Source organism: Rattus rattus, chromosome 5, assembly GCF_011064425.1.
Source record: "Rattus rattus isolate New Zealand chromosome 5, Rrattus_CSIRO_v1, whole genome shotgun sequence".
NCBI classification, from domain to species: Eukaryota; Metazoa; Chordata; class Mammalia; order Rodentia; family Muridae; genus Rattus; species Rattus rattus.
Window position 1 is genome coordinate 99,616,091 of NC_046158.1, and position 18,895 is coordinate 99,634,985.

Genomic DNA, 18,895 nt, shown 5'->3' on the forward strand with positions numbered 1-18,895 from the left:
TGCTGAGAATAAGAACTATAGGGCCTTACCCATTCTTTCTAGAACAATTCCTTTTTTTATTTTTTTTTTAAGATTTATTTATTATATATAAGTACACTGTAGCTGTTCAGACTCACCAGAAGAGGGCATCAGATCTCATTACAGGTGATTGTAAGCCACCATGTGATTGCTGGGATTTGAACTCAGGACCTTTGGGAGAGCAGTCAGTGCTCTTAACCACTGAGCCATCTCCAGCCCGAGCAATTTCTCTACTAATGAATCACACCTTTTTTAAAGAATTATTTATTTTAGGTATGAGTACACTGTAGCTGTCTTCAAACACATCAGAAGAGGGCATCAGATCCCGTTACAGATGGTTGTGAGCCACCATGTGGTTGCTGGGAATTGAACTCAGGACCTCTGGAAGAGTAGTCAGGTGCTCTTAACCTGAGCCATCTGTCCAGTCCAGGGGGTTATTTTTTCTTTTTTTTAAAGATTTATTCATTTATTATAAGTACACTGTAGCTGTCTTCAGATACACCAGAAGAGGGCATCGGATCTCTTTACAGATAGTTGTGAGCCACCATGTGGTTGCTGGGAATTGAACTCAGGACCTCTGGAAGAGTAGTCGGGTGTTCTTTTTTTTTTTTTCGGAGCTGGGGACCGAACCCAGGGCCTTGCGCTTGCTAGGCAAACACTCTACCACTGAGCTAAATCCCCAACATAGTCGGGTGTTCTTAACCACTAAGCCATCTCTCCAGCCCCAGGGGGTTATTTTTTAAGACAATTTTCACTATATTGTCCAGGCTTGTCTCCTTCAGCCTCTTAAGTAGTTGGGACTAACAGTTGAGTACCACTGGCCAGTCTTTTGTTTATCTGCTCATGAGTACAGGTGTTCTGGAAGGCCAGAGGCTTCAGATTTCCCTGGAGCTAGACTTACAGTTTGTGAGTTGCCCAATGTGGAACAGAACTCACATCTTTGGAAGAGTAAGAATGCACCCTCAATCACTGAGACACCTCTTCATCCCTCTTCTCATCTTTAATGGAATCAAGGAGTCATTCCGCTGACGAACTTCCCTTCTGTACACGGTGGTTATACCGTAAATATGACACAGGCAGATGAACTTCAGTACTGACAGCTGTGGGTGCTCCTCAGAGCATTCTTTCTCCACCTTACACATGAGCTAAATAAGAAAGATTAGCAGGAACTGGAACTCAGTGAGGGCTATTTTGTAAGTCATTGACACAAGGCTACAATGTATAGGACAAAGACCACCAAGTACATGGGAATTTGCTTGGAGTTCAGAGGTTAAGAGCACTGGCTACTCTTCCAGAGGACTCCTTTGATTCCCAGCACTCAAGTGGAAAGTTAAAAACTAAGATTTAGCCATTTACTCCAGTAAGAGATTATGGCATATACAAATCAGTCACCACCCTGACCAGAACTGTGGCAATCCTTGCTCTGCACACGTAAACAAGGAGGAACATAGCCCCTTCATCTTCAGGGCAGAGTTTAACTGAAACAGACACTTGTGCTTTTTTCATATTGTCATTAAACCACCCCTCATAAAATCTTTTGAATTAATGAAAAAAAAAACAAAAAACTAAGATTTAAAAACAATTGAATTGCACATAGATCGGGGTACTACTTAATTACTGTCTAAACCTGGGTTTGTTTCAGAGATCAAAGAGCAGAATCAGAACTGGCAAGAGCCCAGAATATAATCTATTGAATACTTGCCGAGTACATGCAAGGTCCTGTACTCAGTTCCCATTCTGGTGGCAGGTACACAAGCTGTTTTCTTTTTTAAATTATTATCTTTTTTTTTTTTTTTTTTTGAGACAGGATTTCTGTTTTAGCCCTGGCCCTCCTGGAACTCACTCTGTAGACCAGGATGGTCTCAAACACAAAGATCTACCTGCCTTTGCCTCCTGAGTGCTGGGATCAAATATATACACCATCACACTTGGCTGCTTTTTTCTTTCTTTTCAAATTAAATCTCTTGTGAACATTAGCAGAAACATCCTGCGGAATACATATGGAACTCAGATGACAATTTGCTGGTTGCCGGACTGAGTTTTCTACCACTATGTGGATCTGTGGGATCAAACTCAGGTTGCTAAGACTTGTTTGCAGGGGTTCTCCACTTCAAGGCCTGCATGAGTAGCTTTTGAAAACACACATACACACACAAACTAAGGATATAGCTCAATAATATAACACTTGGCAAGTATTTACTAGGCCCTGGGTTCAAATTCTAGTATGGAGGAGGGAAAAGACCTTTGGCTTTTTTTTTTTTTTTTTTTTGGAAACAGTCTTACATAGTCCAGGAAGGCCCTGAACTATTCATTTTAAGATGACTGAAGTCTCTACCTCCTAAGTGTTGCGATCACAGGTGTGTGTAACCTACCTAGCTAGTTATTAGAATTCTTGTTTTCTCTTTTGAGACAAGGCCCTCTGTCTAGTTATGGCTGGTCTTGAATGAGAGATCTGCATGGGTTCCTAACTTGTAGTGTTGGAACTGAAGGTGTGTGCCACTGTACTCAGCCTCTGTTCAATGGGTTATACATTTTGTTTCTAATAGTATAGTAAAAATATTTCTGGTATGTGGTTTCTCTCTCTCTCTCTCTCTGTCTCTCTCTCTCACACACACACACACACACACACACACACACACACACACACACACACACACACACACACACACACACACGCCGAAAAGCATATTTACTTAGAAAAGTAGATTCAGCACCCCAAATGCGAAAACAGGTTGGGCTGCGCTGGATTTCCTGATAGCCTACTCCTAACCCTAAGGAAGAGGTAATGTGCCATCCACTCAGATGTCCAGGTATCTGATCCAGGCTGGAAAAACAAACTCAGAATAGTCCCAAGTCAATATGGGAAGTTAAGGTAGAGAAACCTAAGGTTTCTCAGGAATAGTTTTAAGTGGGAAGTCTCAAATCCTATCTGGTTAGTACTTTTCTGTGGGTTTCTCGGTATGAATCCAAAACTCTTACAAAGCACCTCCAAACACAAGTTATGGCCGCAAGCCTGAAAAGCTCTATATAGGAACTATATAAATAATGGCTCAAGAGAACTGAGGACCAGATCCCCTTGTGCCCTTCCATTGAAAGTAGTTGAAGCCTAGGTGGTTTTCCTCTTCTTGGCAGATGGTCGTTCAAATACATCTCGTACTCCTGCGGCCTTTTGTTTAAAGAATTTTGTGTTCTGGGCACTCTCTTGGCCCCATGCAGAGTCAAAAGAAGTGGTATCTTGATCCACAAGGTGGGTGTACTTGGTGCGACCAGACCGTCCAAAATTCTTGACCTGAAAGAAGGATGGGTGATTAGAACACCAAACATCCCGTGCCCCAGCCCCCAGTCTGTTTTCTTTACTGAGAATCCCCATACCTGCATGACTTTTGGAAGAATGGTTTTATTGAAATGGTCCTCGAGAGTAGGTGCACTAAAATCTCTCTTGTAGACTTCTTCATCCTCATCCTGTGGAAGATAATGTTTATCAGTCTGTGGCTTTACTTCTCATTTATGCAAACCACAGATTTATAAAATGCAACACCAAAGAACACAAAGAGAATCAGAGAGCAGTGAGCTTTCTTCATGAGCTTGTATCTTGGTTGGGAAGATGGTGTTTTCCTCAAACTGATGCTTCCTGAAGCCTGTTCTGCTCCCCATTCACCGTGCTCAGCTGATGCAGCTCCAGCTTGCAAGCTTCCTAGATCTCTAACCCTTTGTATGTGCACCTTTACTTCACTCTTTCCAAGTCGGATTCTTTGCCTGGTTTTACTGTGAGTAAAACACCATTCTCTCAATGATCTAGATTCAAAATCCGAGTATCTCCTGTATTGTCATTACTCATCTCTTATGAACTATTCACCTAGACTGTGGAATTTGTTTTTCCTTAAAAAAGAAAACTTTAGAAATTATTTTATGTGTATGGGTGTTTTGCCTATATGGATGTGCACCATGTGTGTGCCTGGTGACCACTGAGGCCAGAAAAGAGTGTGGGATCCCCTGAAATTGGAGTTATAGTTAAGAAGGACTACGTGAGTGCTACAAATCAAACCTGGGTCCTCTGGAAGGCTAGACAGTGTTCTAACCACTGAGCCATCTCTCCAGCCCCTGGGTTGTAGAAGCCACCACATTAACATTCTAAGATGCCTTCCTAAGGAAGTGTCAGGAGCTGAGTGATTATAGGAGCACTGACTGCTCTTCCAGAGGTCCTGAGTTCAATTCCCAGCAACTAGATGGTGGCTCACAACCACCTGTAACGAGATCCGATGCCCTCTTCTGGCATGTCTGAAGACAGCTACAGTGTACTTATATAAATAAATAAATCAAAAAAAGAAAGAAAGATAGGGCATGATTATTAGTGCATGGACAGCCGCGCTGATACAGTGTTCATCACATTGTTCTTTCTGCCTGTATCCTGAGTGCTGACTGCAGCTGTGTGTGCCACTAATGCTAGCTAACCTCAGACCTGGGTAGTCTCCTGCGCTCTCACTTGTTTAAAGTCAGGATCGTGTGCCTGATGTGGCTGCAGAGGCTGTTAATCCTAGGAGAGTTAGTGGCAGGTGGGTCTCTAGGTGTTCAAGAGCAGCCTGGTCTATGTAGCAAGTTTAAGGTCAGCCAGTGTACAGTGAGAGGAAAAAAAGTGGGTCTCATGTTGCCTAGCCTTAGGTGGGACTTGATAAATAAGTTTGGACTCCCAATTCTGTCCTTTCTTTTCCCCCAAGTGCTGGGATTACATGTATGCATTACCTTGTCTCTGTAGTACTAGGGACTGACTATCTACATTCTACACAAGTGTTCTGCCAATACTGCAATCCTAGGTCCATGTTACTTGTTCAATCTTTTACAACACATAACATCTGCTTTTCAAAATCCTCACAGGACTCTCATGCTTCTCTGTAGCTGCGTTTATGCACTAGCTGTATCCTAAGCGACAGGTGCCAGCAGACTGGGGTAGCCTGAAACTCTTGCTTCTCTACGAGCCAGGACTGCAACACAGCTCTGGATGTGTTTCCCTTCATGAAATGTAGTGTAGCTTTCCCTTTCCATGGGAATGTAGCACAATTTAACAGGGTTGTTTTGTTTTGATACAGGATCTTCCTATGTAGCCCTGGCCATTCTATAACTCACTAGGTAGACCAGGCTGGCCTCAGACTCAGAGATCCATCTGCTTCTGCCTCTGCTGATATTAAAGGTGTGTACCACTATGCTTGGCCTTGTTTAACAGGTTTGTGAATTATGACTTTTTTCTAAAAATAATCTCATCTCAAAATCTTTCATCTTTTTCCAGATGAAAGCTTGGTTTTCATATAAGAAAATGTTTGGCTATGACATGATTTGTAAGAGGTTTGGAGGACCTGGCTAGAGAAGTATGAAAGTCAGCATCTGTTTGAGAGCTTTGAAACAAAGCAGTTGTTGGCTCTTGCTGCTTCCCTTGGTAATGCTTTTTGCTATGGTTAAGTTCCTCTCAGACAAAAAGCAAAACCAGTGCCAATGGGATTTACTCTAGGTAAGGATCTCGTTCTAGGGAAAAGGACTGAAAATGTCTTGGGCTGACTGTGCCTCAGGACAGCTATGAATGTAGCCCAACACGAAGCTGTAAGCCTACTACTGTTTTAAGTATCTGAGACTTTTGGTGACTTAATTGCATGGTTCTTAGTATGCACATGACAATGACCTCCTTGCACTTACCATGAAGAAGGCACCTCGGTGATAATACTTTTGTAGAAACTTGTATTTGCCTTTAACAGCTTTGTTGGTAATGACTTTGCCATTTGCCCGAAGTTCAGCCCGCCTTTCTTCCTCAGTCAGGTTTCTCATGCGTTCAATTTCTGCTTTCTCCTTTTCAAGCCTATCCAGAGAGCAAAAGTATGAGTATTGTACATATTCAGACAGCCCAAACATCTCAAGATTACATAATTGTCCCATCTTCTTCCAGCCATTACTCACTTTTCCACATTTCACTCACTCACTCACTCACTCACTCACTCACTCACTCACTCACTCACTCACAGCAGATCTGATATGTGGCTGGCCTGGAGTCTCAACCTCATGCCTCATCTCCCCAACTACAGTATTATAGATAAACTCATGCTACTACAACCAACTACATCTTTAGTCCTTGTCACTGCTTCTTAGAAGTCAAGATCAGGAGTCCAATAAAAGGAAACATGAGTTGGTCTTCATTATTATGTTTGCCGGAACAGGACTATATGTGTGTCCCAAAGTTGATTCTAGCCTTTCTGGGGTTCATACACATTGTTACTGCTTGATTCTACAATACAAATTCTGTCTTCCTTCAAATATCTTAGCTTCTACAACAAAATGAGAATGAATTAAAAATAACTGGTAAGACTCTGCTTATAATCCCTTCATAAGCATACTATCATGACACAAATTAAAGGTTATCAATATTAAGTATAGTGGGTTTAAACCTTATATTGGGGAGAAAGGGAAGTCACATCCTCTTTCTCAAAAAAAAAAAAAAAAAAAAAAAAAAAAAAAAAGAAAAGAAAAAGGTATATTTAACATTGACACAAGGATTGGGGACATGACTCAGTACTGTGGTGCTTCCATAGGGTGCTTGAAGCCCTGGTTCCTCTCCCCAGCATCACAGAAACCTGGGTGACACATAGCCACTGGAAAGTTGTCTGACACAGTTCCAGCAAAGCTGAGGCAAATGCTGCGTTTGCTGTCATTCTGCCTCTCACTTCTGGGTATGGTCTCTGCACTTTGCATTCTTGGGAACTTTCTTCATTATGATTTGTTTTATGTCATTTCCTGAGTAAATTATGGTTGAGTCTTTCTAGAAAAAGTCTTTAGCTTATTTAAACTTCTAACTTTATCTGGATCTATTCTGAAGTATTCCTTATGCCCTAGAGATCATTAAACACAGATGAGCAGCAATAAGAATTCCTTAATGAGGTCATTACTTCATGAATCTTCTTAGGGTATCCATCACTAAGCCAACTCAAACATAATTGCTACAGGGTAAAGAGAGACAACTGACAAACTCTGGCCAGGAGAATAGGTTACAGTTTCAAGGCCTCTTTTTTTTTTTTTTTTTTTTTTCCCGGAGCTGGGGACCGAACCCAGGGCCTTGCGCTTCCTAGGCAAGCGCTCTAACCACTGAGCTAAATCCCCAACCCCTTCAAGGCCTCTTTTTACAACACAGTTAGAGCTCTCTGAAAATGTAGTTTGAGGATAAGAGGTCATACAGGGTAGGTCATACGGGGTAGGTCATACGGGGTACACCACTGGAGGGGTACAACTCAAAAACTTTCCTACTTTTCAGCACCGATGATGAAACAATGTAATAAAAGGTGTTAGGTATTAGTATTTGCTAATTCATAAAAAGACCGGTTCAGATATTTTCTGTTTGTCTGGAGTGCTTTCAAACGCAAACACTGCCAGCCTACAAGCAGACTATGTCATATAATTAGTGTGTTTGCTTTGGAGGAGACATTATTTAGATTGTTTAAGTTGGCGTTATAGAGCTGATAATAAAAATGGAATCTGTTCTATTTGTATTTTCTAATTGTGACTGAACTTGTAACCATGGATATGTAATGAAACATCAAACATTTAATCTGTACTTCTTGGATAATATTAGTCTGTTTTTGTTCAGTGAAAACTATAAATAAAGAAGCACCTGGTTGCTAGTCAGTCAGAGTTCTGAGACTCCTCCCTCCCTCACTGATTCCTTATTTCCCCTTGGGCTGCCCTTTCAACAAGTGGGCCAGACATGCTTATAGCTAGCACTCAGCAGGCACCATCAGAGGAGCAGAGGCTCAAGGTCACCCCTGGCTACGGAGTGTAAGTTTGAGTTGAGCCTGGGCTATATATAGAACACTGTCTTAAAAAAAACACCACAAAAATCATGTCAAAGAATAAGTCCAGCTCCTGGGGATGTGATGCCCTGCTCTGGATCCCACAGGCACCTACACTCACACAGGTGCACATCTGCACACATATATACCTAATTAGAATATCTCAAGCCTGGCATGGTGGCAAAAGCCTTTGAGTCTAGCACTCAGGAAGCAGAGAGGCAGAGACAGTTTGAGGGTAGCCTGCACTACACAGTGAGGTCTAGGATAGCCAAGGACCCTGCCTCAAAGGAAGGAAAAAACAACAAAACAAAAACCCAGAATAAGAACACCAGAAAATACTAAATAAAGAGAGTTAAATAGTGACTGCTTCCCTTTGTGGGTTAGCAGTTCAGAAATGAACTTGCTTTTCAAGGTGTCCCCAGATCTGCTCTCCTGCATCTTGCTCCTGGGCTGCCCTGTGGCTCCATTTGACTAATAAACATATCCCAGAAGTGACATATGAGCTCTGGAACCCAGTTTCTACCTCTGTGTAGAGGTGCAGGATGAAGAAACCAGAAGCTAAAAAAGGAGGTGTCTAGTGTGTAAGCCAGCATCAACAGTTCGACACAGCAGAGAAGGGCTTCTGGACACGCTGGCCCACTCAGTCCTCCAGCTGGAGATCACACAAGTGAGCCACTGAGACTACTAGAGGAACTGCTTGGTCAACCCCCACAACTGAGAAAAACACTGAACTGTTGTTTAAGTGACTCCATTCTGAGTCACGGCATGAGAAAACAGTCATTTTTGTGTTTAACAGGAAACTAAAGGGGTCTTAGCTGTTCACAGATAAACCAGTGCCATTTCAGGGATCGAGCCTACACCTAACCCCTCACTCACGCTTCTCGGTCCTCTCTGTCCCGCTTGATTCTTTTGAGCTCTCGGACTTTCCACGCCTCATACTCCTCCTCGTCATTTTCATCGTCTGTATTGAGTGCATCCAGGGCGGCAAGGGACCGCTTGTTCTCCTCCAGCTCTTTCTTGGTCTCTTCTTCTACAATCTTGAGGGTGTACTTGCGCCGCTCCTCAGCCATGCGTTTTGCTTCCTGCTCCAATTCCTTCTGTCTCAATGCCTCAGCTTCTCGTTCTTGAACTGTCACACGATCCTTCCTGCATAACAGAGGTCTTGTTAAGTGCCTGAAGTCCTTAGAGGGGAACTGTGTGCCTCTAAACCCAGTCCTGTACAAATCAGACAAAGCCCAGACCAGGAAGCGTCTCAGCTCTGTGTTTACCCCAGCACGGAGACTGAATCTAGACTTTTGTGTGTGCAGGACAGGTTACAATCCTGACCTTTTAAAAAGCTGTTCTTAAACTTGAACCCTTTTCACTTTTATTCTACTTATTTTTTGAGACGGGGTCTCATTACATATCCCTGTCTGACTGGGAACGCCCTGTGTGGACAGAGATCTGCTTGCCTCTGCCTCCTGAGTACAGGTGTTAAGGGCATGGCACCTCTATGTCCAGCTTTTTCTAATGCTTCCCCAGGCCAGGAGAGGGGAATTGGATGCCTTGGAACTGGAGTTACTGGTGGTTATTATTTGCCATGTGGGTGCTGGGAATTGAATCTGGAGACAATCAGTGGTACTAACCACTGACCTATCTTTTTGCCAATCTGTTTGTTTGTTTTTGGATAAGACATGTAGTTCTGGTCAGTTTCAAAGTCATGACAGTCCTCCTGCCTCAGCATCCCAGAATGTTAGGCTTACAAACAATTACCACAGTGCCCAGCTTAACAAGTAGTCTACCAACTAAGCTATTATCACTATCCCTAAATAGAGCACGGCTTCTTCCCCACATCCTGGTAATGGGATTTGAACCCTGGATTTGGCACACATGAGTCAAGTGCTCTACTAACTAGCCATATCCTCTGCTCTTACAATTATTATTTAAAAAAATAAATCTTTAAACAATGTCATGTGTTTGGATGTCTGGCTTACGTGTCTGTCTACTGAGTGCATGCCTTGTATCCACAGAGGCCAGAAGAGGGCATCGAATCCCCTGGAGCTGGAGTCGTAACACGGTTACGAGCCACTGTAGACTCTTGGGTGGTGAACCCAGGTCTTTCTGAGGAGCAGCCAAAGCTAACACTCCAGCTGTCTCTCCATGATATGGACTGCATTATGTACATGAGTGCATAGTATGCGAACATGATGAAGATCAGAAGACAACTTTTGGGGTAGTTTTATCCTTCAGCATGTGAGTGCCGGAGACCAAAGCCAGCCATCAGGCTCAACGTCAAGTACCTGTACTTGCTGAATATCTTGCTGGTCCACTATTTTTATTTTTGACACAAGGTGACACTCACTATATTATCCACCCTGGCCTTGAATTGGCCTCTTCTCTCAGCCTATAAACAGCTGGGACTACAGGCTGTCACCAGGCCCAGTTAGTTCATCCTAGGTCTGTTTGCCGTTTTGAGATGTGGTTTGGGGTAGCGTATGCAAGCCTCACACAGGCATTTTACTGAGTCATCTTCTCACCCACCAAGGCAGGCCTTGAACTTTCCTATGGAGCCAGGCTGGCCTTGAACCCTGGACATGTGAGATAGTATTCTATCTACTATCTCCTGAAGTGGTGGATTACAGCTATGTGGCACAATGTCTAGCTTCACCTCAGGTCTTTATAGCACCAAACTTTCCTTAGTCATTGGTAATTGACAACTAAAGGAGGATCTTGCTGGGCTGACTATAAATAGGATTTCTAGGCATTAGGAAAGAAACAAAAATTTGTTTTACAAGCTTAATTTTTGTGCTTAAAACACAATTTTCCCTGGAGACCTGTTAAAGTACTTTTCTAACATATGCATGGGTTTCATCTCTAGTACCACTAAAATAAAACAAAAACATAAATTAGCTGGGCTGGAGAGATGGCTCAGAGGTTAAGAGCACTGGCTGCTTTCCCAGAGGTCCTAAGTTCAATTCCTACCAACTACATGGTGGCTCAAAACCCTCTATAATGAGATCTGGCACCCTGCAGGGATACATGTAGGCAGAACACTGTATACACAGTAAATAAATCAACCTAAAAAAAGAAAAAGATTAGCCAGGCATGGTAGTCCATGCTTCTGTGTTTCTAAGTCAAGCACTTAGGAGGCTGAGGCAAGAGATCACAAGTCTGAGACCAGCCTAGACCTCATAGTGACTTTCAGGTCAGCCTAGGCTGTACGGCAAGAACATCTCAAACATCTCCAAGTCCATGGTACCCCCCTCGCACCGCACCCCTCACCTTTAGGCAGATATGTGCCTTTTGATTGGAAAGGGGGGTGTGCAGACAAGTGCTGGCCACCTCTCAGTACCTTCCGTGCTAGCACTGAAGCACACAGCACCAGGCAGACTTCCCCTGCAGGAAATACTGGATACAGAGCCTCTTTTCTCAGAACTAGAACATAACTTTGTGAGTCTGTCTTGGTTTGACTAATATACCTCTAGTTTCCTTTATGAGAGTCAGGATCCAGTTCAGGACAAATTTTGTAGCTCAAGCTGGCCTTGAACTAGCAATGCCTGTGGTTCAACCTACTGAGGAGCTGGGACTCTAAGCCTGGCTTAGCAGGTCTGGCAGATACTTACTTTCGAATGAAGACAGGCTTAAGTCGAGGCTCCATTTCGTCTTCACTGTCTGTGTACTCCTCATACTCAGACTCTGACTCGGACTCCTCCCCAGAGCGTCCTTCATCTTCCACCTCCATGACCTCCATCTCTTCATTTTTCCTCTCCTGTGCTCGCTGCCGCATCATGCCTCGGCGCCGCTCTATTTCCTATCAAGGAAGGCATATGCTATTCAAATGGCCTGTGCTTCAGGTCTGTTGTGTTGGTGCTAAAGGCTAAATCCAAGTCCTACTGCTGAGCCCCTAGCATAGCTTTGATTATGTCTTTAACAGGTTCAAGAAACTCTGACATGAGCAAGAGTAATAATTCAGCATGGTTTCATTTTCAGTCTTATCCCCAACAAACAGGAAAGGCAATCAGAGTTTGGCTAAAAGCAGCAGATCTTGTGCCTTTATAACTTTAACAAGGGAGCACTGGTCCCAATTTTTAGCAAATCTCGAGCTTTTATAGCTTCAACAAATGAGCACTGGTCTACTTTTTCTTATACCCTGTGGGAGAAAAATCCCATGTTTCCCCCTCTTACTTCATCATCGATTTCTTCCTCCTCTTCCTCACTGCTATCTTCTCGTTCCATGCGCCAAGCATCTCCTTCTACTTCTGAGTCACTTTCTCCCACTACTTCAGGTTCCACTATTTTTTCTGTGTCGAGCCAACCTGAAAAGCAGAATTTCCAAGTGTACGATTAATGCCAAAAAGAAAAAAACAAAACAAAACTACTTTCTTCCTCCATCCACTCTTCTCTGTCTCTCAACTGAGTTTTACTCTTTAGCCCAGACTGGCCTGCAACTTGCTATGTAGTTCAAACATGGCAATCCTCCTGCTTTGGTGTGCTGGGATAACAGGTTTGAGTTACCACACTGACCCTTTTTTGAGACAGGGTTTCACTGTGTAGCCCTGGCTGTCCTGGAACTCAACCTGTAGGTCTGGCTGGCCTCTAACTCACAGAGATCTGCCTGCCTCTGCATCCCTAGTGCTGGGATTAAAGGCCTGTGCCACCAATGTCTGACTCACACTGAGTCTTAAGGTGGAACAACTAAAGTTCAGATTCAAGAAATTAAAACGGTTAACAGTAAGAATGTCTGAGAAAGTCATAAGAAATCATATTGCTATCTAAAATTACATAACACATGTAAGTTACGTGTATATACATACATATATAGCTTAAATGAAAATTCCCTATCTTATTTAACATTTCTCTTCTCAAGAGATATAGACTACCTAATCAAAATCCCAAGTACCAGGCACGAGGAGCCCCCTTTCAAGTTTGCTGGTCGGGGAGTCCAAAAGACTACCAAATCATTACAGGCTATCACGGACGGTCTTAGTTGCTCCCCAAAGGTTAAAGGCCAAGTCACCATGCTTTGGGTGAAGGATCTGGAAAATCCAAGTCGTATCTGATCTGAAAGTCCCCTCCTCAATGACTAGTTTTCATAGTACCAGAAGGTACCATACAAGTTTCCAAGGGAGGGCAGCAATCAACAGTCCTACCCAGCTATGACGCCTGCGAGTCACAACTACCAGCATGGCAAGGTAACTGTAGGGCACAGTAAGGACACATCTGCTTTGGCGGTAACCAACAGCTGTCTACTTGGACTTAAGACTTGCTCAGGGAAATCATGCCTGATACTGCAGACCTAGCTTCTTACCACCCCCACCCTGCCATCGAAGGCAGGAATTTTGAGGATCACCTATAACTACTACTTTACTAATCCATCTTAATTCCTAAGTGGATTCTAAATATTTACACTTTTATCCACAGATAAGTGTAGCTCTCGCCTCTCATTAAAGAAATCTTTCCTTTGGAACAGAAGGATACCATTACAGAAAACCAAAACCAATCAAAATTCAAAATACAAGTGATCTTGTGGCATCCAGTCTCAATAAATAATTTCTATAACACAACTTCCGCACCTGAGGCTTGGGGAATATTGTAGAAGAGGGGGCAGAGAGATTTTAAGAGCTAGATGAACAGGAAGACTGCTGTGAAAATGTACATCCTAGAACTGTCAGGGACACCAGAGACCCATACATTCCTAGCCATGTGGCTGCCACTAAAACAAGAACTATGCCAACAGACATACTGACTTAGAGAAAGGTTCACAGGGCTCCAGCCCACTCAAGAACTTCAGGCAACTAAAGAATGCTGAGAGTGGGAAAAAGCCCCTGCCTCTGATTGGTTATCCAGTACCAAATGGCTAACCCTGAGATCATAAACACACGAGTAACAACACAGAGACTGAGGAGGTTGAATTTATATATTTAGGTAGGGGTATGGGTGAATCAACAATTTAAGAAGAGGCCATGAGGGGTTGGGGATTTAGCTCAGTGGTAGAGCGCTTGCCTAGGCTTGCAAGGCCCTGTTCGGTCCCCAGCTCTGAAAAAAAAAAAAAAAAAAGAAGATGAAGAAGGGAAAAAAAAAAAAAAAAAAAGAAGAGGCCATGATTTTGAGATAGTAAAGGGAGGTGGTTGGAGAGAGGAAAGTGGAAAATTGTGTAATAGATTTTAAATTAGAAAATTACATACACAACCCAACACATAAAACAGAGTATCCGGGCACATATGTAAGTTGGGCCTAAACGTTAATTTAGGCATGATCTTGGGGGCACATTAGAGATTTTTTTAATGGCTCAAGTAGCTCACAGCTTCATTAGATCATAATAGTTTCTGTGAAGCTGGGCCTGGTGGCTGCTGTGCTGAAAGGCAACTCAGCATGAAGCTGAGAGGCTCAAGCTAGCTGAAAGGGCTGAGAAGCTGGCAGTGGCCAACAGTCTCTACTTGGAGTAGTGAATAACCAGTTAAATTTTTTAAAAGTATTTCTTATTTATTATTGATACACTGTTCTGCCTGCAGGCCAAAAATGGGCACTAGATTCCATTACAGATGGTTGTGAGCCACCATGTGGTTGCTGGGAATTGAACTCAGGACCTCTGGAAGAGTACTCAGTGCTCTTAACCTCTGAGCTATCTCTCCAATGCCCCCCCTCCCTTTTTTTTTTTTTTTTTTTTTTTTTTTTTGAGAGAGGGTTTCTCTGTATAGTCCACACTGTCCTCAGACTCACAGAGGTTATCTCAAGCACTGTGATCAAAAGTGTGCTCCAACACTGCTCTGCAGGCAACTGTATGAGACTGATCTGTCAGATACCCAGAAGAGGGCATTGGATCCCATTACAGATGGTTGTGAGCCACCATGTTAGGACTTGAACTCAGGATCTCAGGAAGAGCAGCCAATATTCTTAACCACTGAGCCATCTCTCCAGCCCTAAGTAACTGGTTTTGTAAGAATGAAATAAAAACACTTTTTTTTGTAGGCATACAGTTTTTAAATAGCTTAGTTTTAGGTCATAGGTACCTAAGTTATTTGGATCTACCTGTTTAATAAAATAAATGACTAGGCACGGCACTGTATGTTCAGGACTTCGGAAGTGAAGGTTGAAAGCTCAGGAGCTGACGACACATTGAGTTCAATGTCAGCCTGGGTTATATAAGACTCTCAAACACACAAAAGTAAATACAAAAACAAATATATTATTAGAACTGTTTCAATTCATGTGGTCTGTGAAAAACATTTTTCTTAAATTTTAATAGATTTATTTATTTAATATATATATATATATATATATATATATATATATATATATAACTATTCAATCTGCATGTACACCTACCAGAAGAGGGTATCAGATCCCATTACAGATGGTTGTGAGCCACCATTTTGGTTGCTGAGGATTGAACTCAGGACCTCTGGAAGAACAGAGAGTGTTCCTAACCACTGAACCATCTCTCTAGCCCCCTCCCCTCTTAAACATTTTTAAAATTTATTTTATTATCCCCCCACTCCAACTGCTTTAGCTTCTCACCCACAATACAGGTATAGGACCAACCTTATACGACGATCTACAGATTGAGTAAGCAATGTAACTTATCTGGGACAGCACATATGGAACACAGTAAGCACAGTATCAGCCACTGTCATCTCCATGAGAGGTCTCAGGAAGACATAATTCTAGTCATTACCTCTCTTCCACATCTTCACTGATGCGGTTCTGTAACCGCCGAAGTCGGGGGTCACTGGATGAATCCTCCTCCTGTTCCTCAGGCTCTGCTTCTTGTTCCTTAGCTTTTTTAATGAACTGAAATTCTTCATCCTCTTCATCTGAGGACTCCATAGGGGCATAATCTGGTCTTTTTCCGGATACATAACGTTTTACCTTCACTTTTTCCATTGAAATCTCACCTGGTCAAGAAAGATAATGTAAGTTTCAGTATCCTCTTCCCTAATTCCCTTCAATTCTTGGCCTTTGCAGAGAGAACCCTGAATTCTTGACAAAGAGACAAAGTAGCCTATGACAGCCATTATCCAACCACACAGTCACCTCTCAGTGCTCAACGGTGTGAGAATGCATTTTATAAGTACCAACACCAGGACATCAAGAGGTACCTTGGGGACAATTAAGTAGAGGAATGTGAACAGTAAAAGTACAGAAAAGGGGGTTGGGGATTTGGCTCAGTGGTAGAGCGCTTACCTAGGAAGCGCAAGGTCCTGGGTTCGGTCCCCAGCCCCAGAAAAAAAAAAAAAAAAAAAAAGTACAGAAAAATCCCCCCTACACATTCATGTCATGTCCTCTTAACAATTAGTGGGGATTTACTGAGGGTGCCCCCATAGGTTCCCAGGTGGTGGTATGTCTGGGTATGTTTAGGAGGTGCAGCCTTGTCAGAGGAAGCATGTCAGAAGGGGTGAGCTTTGAGGTTTCAAAGCCATGTACCATCCCTACTGATTCCTACTGCAGTGCCTGAGTGGTCTGTCTGTCTGTCTGTCTGTCTGTCTGTCTGTCTGTCTGTCTGTCTGTGTCTGCTTCGTAGTTGCACTTCAAGATATGAGCCCCCAGCCTCCTGTCCCTGCTGCCATGCCTTGCTCTACCTTCATGGGCTCTAACCCTCTGGAATTGTCTTATTTCTGGTTTTATTGCTGTGAACAGACACCATGGCCAAGGCAAGTCTTATAAATGACAACATTTAATTGGGGCTGGATTGCAGGTTCAGAGGTTCAGTTCATCGTCATCAAGGAGGGAGCATGGCAACATCAAGGCAGGCATGGTGCAGGAGGAGCTGAGAATTCTACATCTTCATCAGAAGAAAGCCAGGAACAGACTGCACATCCTCAGGTAGTTAGGAGGAGGGTCTCCAAGCCCACCCCCACAGTGACACACTTCCTCCAACAAGGCCACACCCACTCCAACACTACACCTTCTAATAGTGCCCCTCTCTGGGCCGAGCATGTGCAAACCATCACAGGAATTATAAGCCCAAATAAAATTCTCTCTTTTATAAATTGCCTTGGTCATGGTGTTTTATCATAGCAATTGAAGAGTAACAAACACACCCTTATTAAACAAATTCTTTCTAACAGTGCCTGGCACATTAACAAGAAAAATTTAAGTGGGAACATAAAACCAAATTATCACACAATTTTTTGCAACCCCCCCCCCCCCAGGGTTTCTCTGTGTAGCCCTGCCTGTCCTGGAACTCACTCTTTAGGCCAGGCTGGCCTCAAACTCAGATTTGCCTACCTCTGCCTCCACCGTGCTCCACAGGTGTGCCCACCACCCAGGCTCACTCACATCTTTTTTTTTAAAGAGCCCTGAACATTTGTATTCAGATGCAGAGGGTCTAGAGGTTGACTCAGATACATTTTTCACTTTCCACCTTATTTTAAAACCGAATTTTAAGAAGATTTACTTATGTGTATAACTGTTTTGCCTGCATATATGCATGCACCCCATACAAGAATGCTTGGTGTTTGACAAAGCCAGAAAAGGGTTTCAGATTCCCTGGAATTAGTCACGGATGGCTGGGCCACAGAGTCCTCTGTAAGAGCAACAATTGCCCTTAACCATTGATCCATCCTGCCAGCCCAAATACCATTTTTTTTTTCCCCCAGAGGCAGGGTCTCTGGCTGGTGAGGAACTGGCTTAGTAGACCAAGCTGGTTTCAAACTCAGAGTTCTGTCTGCCTCTGCCTACGGAGTGCTTAAAGGCATATGCCATCACACTTGGTGTTTTTTGTTTCTTTCTTGAGACAGGTTCTTTCACTGAACCTGTGGCTGGCTGTTTCAGCTGTATTATTCAACCATCAAGCCTCAAAGATCCTCCCTCGTCTCTTCACCCCTCAAGGTTCTCTACGTACGGATGCTAGGGGTATGAACTCAGGCACAGTAAGGGGAGCTATCTTCCTAGCTTCTCCCTCTGAGATGCTATGGCAGCATTTACAACATAACTTAACATTCTAACTTGACCGGTTTCTACCTTCTTTCCCTCTAGCTTTGTGCTGAATCATATGATCTCTTCTAAAACACAAACAAATTGGCACTCAAGAGGTGGTTCAGCAGCTAAGAGGACCTGCTGCTCATGCAGAGGGCCTGGATGAATTTCCCAGCATCTACATGGCAGTCATTAACAGTCTGATACTCCAGTTCCAGAGGATTCCATGCTCTCTTCTGGCCTCTATGGGGATTGCATCCACACGGTGCACATCCATCCATGCAAGCAAAACATTCATACACTTAAAAATAAACAAACAAAACAAACAATTCCAGTGAACAGAAAGATTATACAAACGATTCAAATTATTTCATAAACCGAGGAAACCCTTTTAATCAAACTGGGCGAAGCAAAGTTAGCTTTTGGCTATAACACACACCCCCCTCTAGTTCACTTTCTTCTTATATTTTCATTTTTGTTACTGTTCTGGTTGTGAGCTTGGCCTTTAACGGCTGAGTCATATCTGTAGCCCTATTTTTATTATTATTTGCAACGATTCTGTCTGTGGATATGTGCACAAATGTACGTACTGGCAGAGGCCAGATCTCCCAAAACTTGGGGTTACGGGTGGTTGTTGAGTCGCCTGATGTGGGTGCTGGCAATTGAATTTGGGTCCTCTGGTAGAGGAGATGTCCTCTTAACCGCTGAGCCATCTCTCCAGCCTTCTTAACTTTTAATTCCAGAGAGGATCTCACGAAATCGATCAGATATGTGCAAGTGGATCCCGCTTCCCCCAATCTCTAACTATGCCACGTGCGAATTTAGGTGGGAGGCAGGAAGAAAAGTTAGGTTTTAATGGTCAGCCAAGCTGGTATGGTCGGCCTAAGGCAGGTTTCTGAGATACTGAGGATGAATGAGGTAAGATCCGACCAGAGGGGAGCCACACTTACCTTTCTCATTGCGAACTGGGACGGCCCCAGCCGTAGACTGAATGGGCGGCTGCTTCATGAGTGCGCTTGGGACCGACATGGTGACGGCTGCCGCAGAGATTCTGTAAAACGGATTGAATCTCAACAACGAAGAGCAAGAAACAAAATACCGCTTCCCACCAAGCTTTGCCCTACACTACTGCGCGACTGACAGAAACAACTTCCGGCAGC

General features: G+C 43.3%; 1 protein-coding gene across 1 annotated transcript; it reads right to left on the bottom strand.

Moving 5' to 3' along the window:
- Window positions 1-1,946: 1,946 nt before the first annotated feature.
- Window positions 1,947-18,886, bottom strand: Mfap1 (microfibril associated protein 1). The gene is given in 9 exon segments (XM_032904076.1): window positions 1,947-3,307; window positions 3,391-3,480; window positions 5,701-5,860; window positions 8,715-8,984; window positions 11,441-11,628; window positions 12,003-12,116; window positions 12,118-12,133; window positions 15,493-15,712; window positions 18,686-18,886. Coding segments are annotated over 9 exon segments (1,320 nt in total). The 5' UTR covers window positions 18,765-18,886; the 3' UTR covers window positions 1,947-3,124.
- Between the last annotated feature and the right edge of the window lie 9 nt (window positions 18,887-18,895).